Source organism: Ascaphus truei, chromosome 6 (assembly GCF_040206685.1).
Source record: "Ascaphus truei isolate aAscTru1 chromosome 6, aAscTru1.hap1, whole genome shotgun sequence".
NCBI classification, from domain to species: Eukaryota; Metazoa; Chordata; class Amphibia; order Anura; family Ascaphidae; genus Ascaphus; species Ascaphus truei.
This window is the reverse complement of record NC_134488.1, coordinates 129,103,372-129,117,229: the sequence shown is the minus strand read 5'-3', so window position 1 is coordinate 129,117,229 and position 13,858 is coordinate 129,103,372. Positions and strand designations below refer to the sequence as shown.

At 43.0% G+C, this 13,858-nt stretch overlaps 1 protein-coding gene across 3 annotated transcripts in view; it reads right to left on the bottom strand.

Moving 5' to 3' along the window:
* Window positions 1-13,858, bottom strand: part of LOC142497895 (B-cell receptor CD22-like) — a 73,912-nt gene that overhangs the window by 39,271 nt on the left and 20,783 nt on the right. For all 3 annotated transcript variants that reach the window (XM_075606304.1, XM_075606305.1, XM_075606306.1), the window contains exon 2: window positions 526-593. In XM_075606304.1, coding sequence (XP_075462419.1) covers window positions 526-593 — 68 coding nt within the window. The remainder of the gene's footprint in view (window positions 1-525; window positions 594-13,858) is intronic.

The window sequence follows — 13,858 nt, the reverse complement described above, 5'->3', positions numbered from 1 at the left end:
GCAGGACTTTACCCTTTCATTTCAAAGAGATACATTTGTCAAACACAGGTATAAATTAGGGATTACTGTGTATACATGTCTGAAACACCATAAACTATAGTACGGTTTGTAGTGAAAAAAGTCAATGAAGGATAGGTTTGTGTGACCTAATATGGTTTATAATGTACGAATGACTGTATTAAGTATGGGTGTACAATAGTGTCCATGCATACATACCTCAACAATATTAATGAATAATTAACTTTAATTAATATACAATTAAAATACATGAAGGGAGGACACTATAAATAATGGGAGGTGAATAAGAATAAGATTTGCATTAGCTTTTGGTAACGCACATGAGTAACGCTAATGAACAAATTGAAAACGTAAAAAAAACCCTTTTCAGATACAAAAATTAATTTTGTAACAAACAGATCTCTTAGCTACACATAACAGTACTGAGTGTAAGGTGGTTTGTAGTTATAATGATCGGATTCATTTTAGTTAATAAATCTGTATCAAAGCCCAGATAATTCTGCTTACCTTCGAGGGAAAGTATCACCAATCCGCAGGTCAATATGCTTTGCCGCAAGACTTTATAATCCATGTTCCTGAAGGGATAGAACAGAGGGGTATTGGCTCATCCTGATGGCAGTTTACAGTGATACATGTTGCATGTCATATTTAAACATTCTTCTCACATTGGTTGTTAAACCGAATATTGATAAATGACAAAGCTAATGCTTAGGAACATGAGATGAAGAAGATGATTATACTGTAATCTTCTTCTCGATCACCACAATGTTTAACTGTTCTCATATACTGTAATCAGATGTGAATGACACAAACATTTCCAGAGAGAGAGAGGGAGACGGGGGGAGAGAGAGAGAGGGACAGGGGGAGAGAGGGAGGGGCGGGGAAAGAGAGAGGGACAGGGGGAGAGAGAGAGGGACAGGGGGAGAGGGAGAGAGAGTGGGACAGGGAGAGAGAGGGACTGGGAGAGAGAAAGATGTGAGAGGGGGGAGAGAGAGAGAGGGACAGGGGAGAGAGAGAGAGAGGGACAGGGTGAGAGAGAGAGAGAGGGACAGGGGGAGAGAGGGACTGGGAGAGAGAGAGGGACAGGGTGAGAGGGAGAGAGAGTGGGACAGGGAGAGAGAGAGACAGGGTGAGAGAGAGAGAGAGAGAGAGAGACAGGGTGAGAGGGAGAGAGAGTAGGACAGGGAGAGAGAGGGACTGGGAGAGAGAAAGATGTGAGAGGGGCAAGAGAGAGAGGGACAGGGGGAGAGAGGGAGGGACGGGGAGAGAGAGAGGGACAGGGGGAGAGAGGGAGGGACGGGGAGAGAGAGAGGGACAGGGGGAGAGAGGGAGGGACGGGGGAGAGAGAGAGAGGGACAGGGTGAGAGAGGGACAGGGTGAGAGGGAGAGAGAGTGGGACAGGGAGAGAGAGGGACTGGGAGAGAGAAAGATGTGAGGGGGGAGAGAGAGAGGGACAGGGGGAGAGAGATGGGGAGAGGGAGAGGGGGGAGCGAGAGGGAGTACTCTTTTACTATAGTCCCAAGTGCTATATATATCCCCCCTCTCTCTCCCCTCATTTCAGGGTCTGGATCTTCTAGGTAAATCGAATTTTGGATCAAATTGAATTTGCAGATAATGGCCGCTGATGGATTGGCATTCACTTGAATTTATGTACATCATTTTTGCATTTGAATATTTGTCGGCGAATCATATTTTGCAAAAAATACAGCGAAGAATTTGCCGACTGAATCTTGACACAGTCGTCCATCTCTACTCATCACAAAGTACTTTTTATGTCAATCCTCAATCTTTAGGCTGCCTTTGCTGTCTCAGTCCCACCTCAGGTTGGCACACTGCTGCAATGGTGACTAAGGCCGCGCTTATAGTGCTGGCGAAAGTTGTAATTTGATTTTTAGTGACGTCGCTGGTGACAAGGCCAGTGACGTCACTTGAAGGGGCGGACCGCGCAATTTGATTGGTTTAAAGACAGTCCATGTGGTGACTGTCTCTAAAGAAATCAAATTTTTGGTCACTCCGTCGCCGTTGCGCTTACTATAATCGCTTGTCACGGAGTCCATGTATTTGTTTCGGAGCGACGTCGCGTTGCCGTTGCCAGGCACTATAAGCGCAGCCTTAGGGAGGAAAGTCGAAGAAATAATGAAATCCCCATATAATCAGATAGGGGGCAGCATACACGTGGGCTCACGAGGCACTGCTTGTCTTTGTTAAAATGAGATGTTCTTGGTTTATATGAGCGCAGAAATCCGCTTAGCAGAAAGAGGCGAAAGAAGCGAGCTCCCTCTTACCTTGTGCAAACCTTTCAGCAAGAAGCTGTCCTCACCTGCCTGGGACAGAACACAGTGTGTTTTGCTTTTTGTGCATTGTTTCATCCTTTCTAGTTCAGGTGTGTTGCAATGTTTATTATTATCTCTGTATTCAAACAAGTTTATTCATTAAATGCAAAACAAAGGGAATTCAAGTTTTGTTTTTACATAATTAGTGTGTAAGATATATCTGCTTTCGTTGCCACAAATGAGTTACTGTTGCTGATGGGTTGGAGCATCTTATAAGGGTCTAGTATATTGATCAACTGGCATGGAAGGGTCGCTTAACAGGTGTATGGATGTCCTCCAGGTATTTGTTTGGTGTATTTAAGCCTGCATGATAGTCAGCAGTTGGCAGGCTGCACAGTCAGCAGTTGGCTGGCAAATTATTTAGGAATATGTTATTTTTATTCCGTAAAATGTGTGGATGTTTACCAGCATTTGGTCTGCATGTGTCTCTTGGTATTGTACGCTGGGGTTTGGAGGGGTTTGGAGGCCTTAAAGAGTGTGAGCTATTGCTGTCCAGCCTAGCTACAAGTCTCTTATAATCGTATTGTGTCAGGTGGTAAAACAGGGTAATTGCGCTGTATAATTATGATGTGTGCTGAAAATTGACCCCCGCTACAATAGAAACTGCCTGGCACATCGAAGACAAAAGATCCAAAATGTGAAAAACAGACGTAGCTAACCTTATTGTCTCCGGTGCTGGCACCACATGTGGTCACAGTGCCACGGTGGTCCCGGCACCAGAGTATTCGAAAGCATTGACCCACCGCAGTGCAACTGCGGAAGTCCCTGTCTTCAGCACCATGGACTTTTGCTTCTTCCACCGCTGAGTTAGGTAATGTGAGTCTTACTACATCTGTTCGAGCCTCACTATGCCTACTTATAAATAAGGTCCAATTACATTTCAGATTATTATAAATAATAATAGCATGTTCTTGTATAGCGCTGCTAGTTTTATGTAGCGCTTTACAGAGACATTTTGCAGACACAGTCCCTGACCTGTGGAACTTACAATCTATTTTTTTTGGTGCCTGAGGCTCAGGGAGTTAAAGTGATTTGCCCAAGGTCAGGAGGAGCTGACGTCAGGGAATTGAATCAGGTTCCCCTGCTTCAAACACAGTGCCAATCAGTGTCTTTACTCACTGAGCCGCTCCTAGCAAGGAAGAGCAATTAGTATTTCTAAATGTATTTTAAGATGCTTGATAATATTATTTTTGTCATTGGGAAAGTGGCATTAAATAATTAGTACATAATCCCCCTTGCTGCCCTTGACAAATCAAGATTCCCCATTAACTAGTTGGTTACTAAAACAATTAAGATACTCTTTCATAAATTCACCTTCTTGTAATAAAAAGCTTTTGTTTTCTTCTGCATAGAAATAACAAGCTGGTGCAGAAATGTAGAAGGGTGGGACTGTAACAGCACTCTGCCATGCTTGGTCAGTCGTGAGCAGTGGAAAGTTTTGCCGGGAAGGATGTAACATGTAAGCAAAATGTGCTTATTCTTTCATGCATTAACCGTCAGCTGCACAAAGCCACTGAGATTTCTATGCTATAAATAGACATGGAAAGGTCTGATATACCAGGTTTAGAGTCAAACGAAACCAACGTTTCGGCTGCATGTATCAGCCTTTGTCATTACGTATGTGTGTATGTATGTATGTACTGCTGCGGCAGCTTTTATTCAAACAAATCACCGGATTTTACCTGGCTTGTTCCTGGAATGCGACGCTATTCACCTGGCGCATGCCGCGTTCATCTTGCGTTCCCAGCCACGGGTCATGCCCGGCTGACGCGCGGTTGATGTGTTAATTGATAATGGTTCAGGATTTACTAGGCTGCAATGCTTCGCGTGTCCACCAGATGGCAGATAATCATGAATTGTAATGCGCCGAATCAGTAATGTGTCGGCTTGCAGGTGTTTCGTTTAAAAAAGATACTGTACCACAGTGTGCTATTGTAACTTGGCCTTGGCCTTGAGACTGAAGGAAGAGGTTGCAAAAATGTATCAATTTAGGCTTTTCATATTAAAAAAAGACAAAGACCAGTTACAGTATTCTCCAGAGACCCGCCCGCCATGAGTGTTCAAGTGTAGCCCGCTTTCCAAAACCCCGACAGAAGTTATGCGTATTTGATATGTGCCGCGATTAATGCAACAGATGATAAGATGGCAACAGTTGCTCAAATTTATCAGTATTTTATCGAAAACTATGACTTTTACAAATTTTCGCCAACTCCTCATACGTGGAAGCATGCAGTAAGGAAAAGGTTATGTCGCGATCCCTGTTTTCATCGTATTGAGCCACAATTTGTTGAAGGGTATTGGTGTGTATCACCGGATTTTACCGATATCTATGATCATGAAGGCGGCAAAAGGGGAAGGGTCGTGTTAAAACCAACTAAGAAGCGACAGTCGCTGCCAAGCAATGCACCAGCACCAGCACCGGCTTCCAATAACGGTCCCATCGTCAGTGACAACCCTGAGCCTGAGGCTGAGCTGGATTTCGCGTGCAGTTTTGATGAAGCTTACATGTACCTAAGCAATTTCCAACCTCACCAGCTGACTACAGGTGGACTAGTCCCGCTGCAAACTATCGACGTGGATGATGAAGAAAGCTGGACTGGCAGTGGACCGGCGCCGGCGCCAGCTGATTGGGAAATTCAATGGTGAGTACTGTATTGTTGCCGTATTATTTTCTGTGTTTTTTTATTTTGACAATACTGTATAAATATCGGTGCGATTCAAAAGTCAAGCGATTCTCCTGTAAACAATACCATTGGCTGAGCGGCTTCTACAGTATGCGCGTATGAACAGGAGATAATTATTGGTGGGGCTGGCTGGGTACTTCTTTAGGGGGCTGACCATTACTGTACATTAAAATTTTTCTTTTTGTTTTTCCTCAGAAAAGAAAACGGCTAATGGGGGGATTTTGATGGATAAAATTGTACTGTATTCTGATGTTTTCCGGCCGTACAGTACACTGTGTAATAAACCCGAAAAAATAAAACTATGCATTTATTCTACATGTACTGTACAGTATCATTTACATTATGCGTCTTCTACAGTATACAGTGGTATACACTGCCTAACATCTATGGGCAAAATGAATTTTATTTCTAGGTGCCCTAGAACAGAAGTTCCCACGCCAATTGGCCGTGAACTTGACCGAGGCCCTCCCTAGTTGCCACGCCAATTGAGCAAATATAATTTAAAATAATCCGTTCTGTGGGTCTGAGCGGGTTGACATTCGCCTGGTCTTCATGCGGAAGGACCCTTGCCATAGTGGCAAAATATCAGCCTTTCACGACCCCCGGAACCGGAGATACCAAAATACAGTTTAAAAGCACATTACCAAAGTGGCTTTTTTTCTGCCATGCAAGTCAATGGCAGAAACCTAAACTTTACCATTACCCTGACTCCGTTCTGTTGCCACGAGAGCGTCGCTATTTGCCATGCAATCCTGCCGCAGCTAGGACTACATGGTGACCGAATCTGAGCCCTCTAGGTTGAACAGAACCGGAGTTGTGGGTTCCAGGATTCTGCTCATTCTGACTTAGCCGGTTCAAAGCTTTCTCCGCCATTACGCTCAATGATACGACCCTCCTCGCCGGCGTGACCCTTTCTCGCCGCCATTACTGGTCGGACCCTGTTGGGGTGAAGTGAGGGGGTTCCTAACATCAAGGGGCAAATGAATTTTATTTCTAGGTGCCCTAGAACAGAAGTTCCCACGCCAATTGCCCTAGTTCCCACGCCAATTGCGCGATCATTGCTCTTTTCTTACAATGTTGCCGATCTTGCGGCTTTGCGGTCCGGCATTAAAAAAACAGTGCAGTATGCCTCGACATTTCTTACACTGTCAAAGGAACAAATGGAAACAATGTGAGACAAATCAACATGTCCTTTTATTGGTGGAGTCAGTACAAAAACATTTATTTACAAATACTGTACAATGTTGAAACATTTAAAGTGCACAGCAATTCAAACCATCAACAGGTGTATGGTTTACTGCTACAGTACAGTACATGTGTGAAAACATTTGTCAGTCAGTATGGTTTACAGTCTCATGTTTTAAATACAATACAGTACATTCTTTAATATCTTTAAAATATAAATATATAAATATAATTTAAAATAATCCGTTCTGTGGGTCTGAGCGGGTTCAAATTGCACCAGTACAGTCCTAGAGGGCAGCAAACAGGGCAGGTTTTCAGGGCAACCTTGAAAACCGTGCCTGTTTGCGGCCCTCAGGGACTGGAGTCGTGCATGTCCTGTGTAAAAAACACACAACAACGCTTTGCTCATTTTCTGCAGTTACTGTTATCATTGTGTTTTTAATCCCTCCCTAGCCAAGCGTCAATCGGCTGAGTCACCCTATCCTACCAACCCCCTCTCTCCACTGGGTCGTTAATCTTCTGCATATTGCCATTGTGTTCTTAATCCGCCCACAGCCGAGCTGCAAAGACTCAGTGCGCCTGCATCTAATCACACCATCCCCCCCACACACAACCCTTAGAGGCTTGCTTTGTTAACGGTAACGCTTTGGAAAATCCCCTCTCGAATTTGAAAGGTAAATCTGATGTGCACAGCACTGTGAGAATTGAGAGTAAACTGATATTTCATCAGGGTGTGAAAACATTTGTCAGTCAGTATGGTTTACAGTCACATGTTTTAAATACAATACAGTAATACAGCACATTCTTTAATATCTTTAAAATATAAATATATAAATATAATTTAAAACTCCGTTCTGTTGCCACGAGAGGGTCGCAATTTGCCATGCAATCCTGCTGCAACTAGGACTACATGGTGACCGAATCTGAGCCTAGGGGTTCCTAACATCTAGGGGCAAAATGAATTTTATTTCTAGGTGCCCTAGAACAGAAGTTCCCACGCCAGTTGCCCTAGTTCCCACGCCAATTGCGTGATCATTGCTCTTTTCTTACAATGTTGCCGATCTTGCGGCTTTGCGGTCAGGCAGTAAAAAAACATACATTTTTTGTATATTTCTATTTATCTTACAACGGTATATATAGGATGTATATTTATATTTATATTACAACAGTATATATATTTTGTCTATTTATATTTATAGTACAACAGTATATATATTTTGTCTATTTATATTTACAGTACAACAGTATACATTTTTTGTATATTTCTATTTATCTTACAACGGTATATATAGGATGTATATTTATATTTATATTACAACAGTATATATATATTGTCTATTTATATTTATAGTACAACAGTATATATATTTTGTCTATTTATATTTACAGTACAACAGTATTCATTTTTTGTATATTTATATTTACTCTATATTACAACATTATATTTATATACATTTTATATTGCTGCATATTAATAAAACAATATATTTTCTTTACATTGTAGGGAGACAACTCTTCTGGTGGACAAAATAAGTGAGGAGAATGATGAGAGGAGTGCAATAAGGGTTAAAAACACTCTGCAGGAAAAGCACAATCTGACTGTATCCGAGAGCAGCATAAAGAAGATGAGACGCAGCATTGGATGGAAATATGGACGTGTGAGGTTAGTACTGGACAGTACAGGAGGTAAAAGTGTTGTTTAGCAAACTGTACTGTACTGTGCCGCTAATTTTTTTTATTCCTTGTCATTACAGAGCGTACCCCATGATACGGGACGCAAACAAAATCAAAAGAGTGCTCCAGGCCCAGGCATGGATCGACAGTGGGGAGACTTTCCAGGATTGCATCTTCACTGATGAGTCTACTGTGTCGCTGGAGAGATTTGCAAGCTTTGCATTCCACAAAAAAGGCCGCATATCTTTGAAGCCGCGGCCAAAACACCCTGTGAAGCTGCATGTGTGGGGTGCCATCTCTAGGTGTGGACCGGGTTGCATTGTCATCTTTGAAGGTAAAATTTATCAAATATAATGTTGCCTAATGCACTGTACTTTATTAGTGTTGCCTTACTGTATGCACTGTACGGTACTATTGTGCAGTTTTTTGAGCACTTTTCTTTTCTTGCTATAGGAATCATGAATAAAGCTTTCTTCCAAGACAACATTGTGCCTGTGCCAATGGTCACCGCTTCTTCCAGGACAACGATCCGAAGCACACCACGTCAACAGCGCATATCCTTGAGCGCGGCATCAACGGGGTGAAGACGCCAGCGGAGTAAGTGCAGTAGACCGTGTCCCATTTTTGTTCCCCACTGTTTTTAGCTCTTAAACCAATTGTCCTTTTTTTCCAATGACAGATCGCCAGACTACAATCCGATCGAAATGGTCTGGCATCAGCTGAAGGACCATATCCGGAAAGTGGCGAAACCCTCCAAAAAGGACGAGTTGTTGAAAGGTATAATGAGTTTTTGGAACGATGTACTCACCGTGGAACGCTGCAATAAATATATAGACCATATTGCCACTGTGTTGCCCATTGTCATCGCGCGTAATGGGCAAGCATCAGGAAAGTAGTACTGTGCTGTAGTATTGTAAGTACAGTATGATACAGGTAAGTATGGCACAGATTTTTTCTTTCCAGATAGTCAGAGTATACAGTAGTTAGTTTTTTCTTTACAGAGAGAGCAGCACCAGCCATCAGGTTACAGTACATAGAATTTAACAGTAGTCACAGTATACAGTAGTTCCAGTATACAGTAGACTAGTTTGACAGTACTTCAGTAACTGCCTACTAACTGCTCAATTTTTTTCTTTCCAGAGAAAGCAGCACCAGCCATCTACAGTAGTTCTACACATCACAAAATGCCATAATACAGTACAGTACGCACATACAGTACAGTACAGTAACTGCACTATTTTTTTGTTTTCTTGTCGTTTCAGGAAAAAGGGTGGCCTAGGGGGAGGTGGGAGTGTTGTGTCCAGTGTAATCTGCTTGTACAGTCAAATGTACAGTATATAAACAGCTGTTATGATGTACACAAATCCTCTTCTCTCTCAATGAACTACTGTACTGCAGACAGAATGAGGAAAAGATAAAGACGTAAAAAAAAATATTACTATACAGTATACAGTATAGTATATATATTATACAGTACATTACAGTACTGTATATATTATTAAATAATATTCTTATAAATGTGCATTATTCATGTTTCCCCATGTTTTACAAATGTTTTACAAATGGTTATCCAATTTCAAGCTGCCAAAAGAACTTAATAAAGACGGCATAATGTATTATTCCTGATTATTTTTATATTTGTATTTTTTGGTTCCTGATAAAATAAAATAAATATTTATTCACTTTCCCGCGAATCATAATCATTGACAACCACCCCTACAGTGCACCAATGAATAAGAATGTTTTGTAAATGTTTCTCCGATTTCAATCTGCCAGAAGAATTTAATAAAGGCTGCAGTATGTATTATTCATGATTATTTTTATCTTTGTATTTTTTTTCCCTGATGAAATATCAGTTTACTCTCAATTCTCACAGTGCTGTGCACATCAGATTTACATTTCAAATTCGAGAGGGGATTTTCCAAAGCATTACCGTTAACAAAGCAAGCCTCTAAGGGTTGTGGGGGGGGGGGGGATGGTGTGATTAGACGCAGGCGCACTGAGTCTTTGTAGCTCGGCTGTGGGCGGATTAAGAATACAATGGCAATATGCAGAAGATTAACGACCCAGTGGAGAGAGGGGGTTGGTAGGATAGGGTGACTCAGCCGATTGACGCTTGGCTAGGGAGGGATTAAAAACACAATGACAATAGTAACTGCAGAAAATGAGTAAAGCGTTGTTGTGTGTTTTTTTACACAGGACATGCACGACTCTAGTCCCTGAGGGCCGCAAACAGGCTCGGTTTTCAAGGTTTCCCTCAAAACCTGCCCTGTTTGCTGCCCTTTAGGACTGTACTGGTGCAATCTGAACCCGCTCAGACCCACAGAACGGATTATTTTAAATTATATTTATATATTTATATATTTATATTTTAAAGATATTAAAGAATGTACTGTATTGTATTTAAAACATGTGACTGTAAACCATACTGACTGACAAATGTTTTCACACATGTACTGTACTGTAGCAGTAAACCATACACCTGTTGATGGTTTGAATTGCTGTGCACTTTAAATGTTTCAACATTGTACAGTATTTGTAAATAAATGTTTTTGTACTGACTCCACCAATAAAAGGACATGTTGATTTGTCTCACATTGTTTCCATTTGCTCCTTTGACAGTATAACAAATGTCGAGGCTTACTGCACTGTTTTTTTACTGCCAGACCACAAAGCCACAAGATCGGCAACATTGTAAAAAAAGAGCAATGATCGCGCAATTGGCATGGGAACTAGGGCAATTGGCGTGGGAACTTCTGTTCTAGGGCACCTAGAAATAAAATTCATTTTGCCCCTAGATGTTAGGAACCACCTCACTTCACCCCAACAGGGTCCGACCAGTAATGGCGGCGAGAAAGGGTCACGCCGGCGAGGAGGGTCCTATCATTGAGCGTAATGGCGGAGAAAGCTTTGAACCGGCTAAGTCAGAATGAGCAGAAACCTGGAACCCACAACTCCAGTTCTGTTCAACCTAGAGGGCTCAGATTTGGTCACCATGTAGTCCTAGTTGCGGCAGGATTGCATGGCAAATTGTGACCCTCTCGTGACAACAGAACGGAGTCAGGGTAATGGTAAAGTTTAGGTTTAGGTATGCCCCCAAAGCTCCTCGACCGGACCGGACGTCGTCATTGCCGTACCGGATGTGACGTCAGACGCCAGCTTCCACACGGTCTGATGCGAGTAGTGGTGAAGAGCAGCTGAGTTGTACCACATGGGTCCGGCACCTCCCTGCCTCAAAGAAAATGTTATGTGTACATGTCTAATGTACTTATTGTGAGTACGATTCCTATGCTTTTATTGTTTTTTCCAATACATATTTTATATCGATCTGTACCATGGTCTGCCTTTGTTTTGCATGACATTCACCATACACCATCTCCTGTCTGAGAGCTGATCTGAATATACTCCCTGCTGAAAACCTGTCCTGGTTTAGAAGATTAAGACCCATCTCTACCAGTGGTGTAGAAAATGCTGTTTTTTATCTGACCTGGTGTAAGTAGGCATTTCTATATAGCCAAGTTTTCCTGCTATCCAAGCGGTTTTGATATATTGCACTATTATATGTTTTTTATTTTTTCGGTGTATCCCTGATATCGTCGCTCCCTTCCTACCCTGGACAAGCTATCTCGTAAAGGAATCTATACATATTCCTGGAAGGTTGAGAAATTTATTAGAGATCACCTTTTTCACCTATTTAAAGTATACTGCACTTTTATTCACTTATTTGGTGTGTTAGCGCCGTTCACAAATCACATTAAGTTAACAAAGTTTAGGTTCCTGCCATTGACTTGCATGGCAGAAAAAAAGCCACTTTGGTATTGTGCTTTTAAACTGTATTTTGGTATCTCCGGTTCCGGGGGTTGTGGAAGGCTGATATTTTGCCACTATGGCAAGGGTCCTTCCGCATGAGGACCAGGCGAATTTCAACCCGCTCAGACCCACAGAACGGATTATTTTAAATTATATTCGCGCAATTGGCGTGGGAACTAGGGAGGGCCTCGGTTAAGTTCACGGCCAATTGGCATGGCAACCTCTGCTCTAGGGCATCTAGAAATAAAATTCATTTTGCCCCCAGATGTTAGGAACCCTCTCACTTGACCCCAACAGGGTCCGAGCAGTAATGGCGACGAGAAAGGGTCACACCGGCGAGGAAGGTCCTATCATTGACTGTAATGGCAGAGAAAGACGTTTCAAACCAGCGTGGCTACAGTAAGTCAGAATGAGCAGAAACCTGGAACCCAAATCCTACTGTATGTTAGCGGCGAATTAAAAATAAGGTGGAGGAAGGGTAGAAGGATAGACCAAAAGGGAGTATGTATCCCAAATAAATTCTAGGCTACTGTAGCTCTATACCCTCTAACAGGGCAGGTAAGTACAGTATATGGAATAATACAGTGTATGGTTTCCAAATGTTTGATACAGTGTGTAGCACTGACATGTGAAAGGAGATACAATATTGCCAAAAGGGCTACTCAAACAATGTCAGTAGCGAGGGTTCCCTTTACACTGCTACAGTACTGTACACGCCTATGCATTTCAACAATTTCCAAATGAGACATACAGTACAGTACCGTACAGCAGCACAGCACACAAATGCATGTACAGTACTTTAAAATAAATAAAATATGCAATTTTACTATTACTGCGCGCGCACGCACAGACTGTGTACTGACGTAGGTTGAACCGCGAAGGTATTAGACTTCAAAGACAACAGCTCGCAAACGCCCCATGAGTTTTTACACGGCATTTCAGTATTGCAGACAGCGAGAATAAAATGCTTAAATCACGGGAGCGAAAATAACGCAATACACTCCGGGCGAAAACGACACAAAACCGCACATAACCGGGATAATCTGAAATTCACGGAGCTAGCCGAGTTAGAATAAAGGTTGTCGCCACTTTATGTATGTATGTATGTATGTATGTATAATGTATGTGTGTATGTATGACCCCTTCCCTACTGCTGAGGGAAACTACAGGCGTTATGTACTACGGTGCTACCTGATTGGCTTACAGGGGGCCTAAGCCTCCCCTCCTGGGGAGCCTCGGGTGAATAGGTGCAGCGCCTCCACCTGTGAGGATCCCAGCATTGGCAGGATAGTTCCTCACGAGAACCGGTATACCAATACTGTATACCTTCCAATGAATCAGACTCGCAATCGGATATAATATGTGCTTTACTGGGTCCCCCAGAAATGCTCAACCGATAACAATATAAAACAGTGAAATACAATAACTCAATACAATATGGGTGCTTGTTCCCCCCACGACACTTAGGGTGCCCTTGGCATCTAGAACCCAGTGTCCATAGAACCTCCCGTGTCCCAAATGTATATGCGAGGGCAGCACTACCCTCCCCCTTGTATCATTGGTGCACTTGGTATTTTCCTGGTACAGGCCTGTAACCAGGGGATGCTGTTGAAAGGATGGGGTCGGGTCCCACGTCGTGGGGTCTCCAACACCAAGCCCCTCACGCTTCACATCTGGGCCGCCACGCGGTGCTGCCTCCTGCCGGATTAACTCACGCACAGTGTGATTCCTGCTCCGCTGAGGTATCTTGCTACAGAGTCATCCCTATTCTGTTGGCGACCCCTCACACACTTATCTATATTGAGGGGACTGCCTGGGGCCTAGGGGGCGATGCCTGGTCTAGTCCAGGAAGCCATACTTGCTCCCAGGACAATACTAGCACCTCATGTGCTCTGGCAGCTGGCTCCACATGTCACAGACACAATGTCTCTTCAGAGTCAGCCTGATGAGCTGTGTAAATGTCCCCAGTGGCCAGGAGGAATACCCTGCTACATATATATACACCAAACAATTAATTACCCCGCCAAGCTCCGGCTTCAGCCTGGAGCCGACGTCGCCTCACGTGACGTCAGAACACTGATGTCACCACGTATGGACAGAGATGCCAGCCGGCGGTCGTCATGGCTACCGGAGACACTAAGAAGCGTCTCCTGC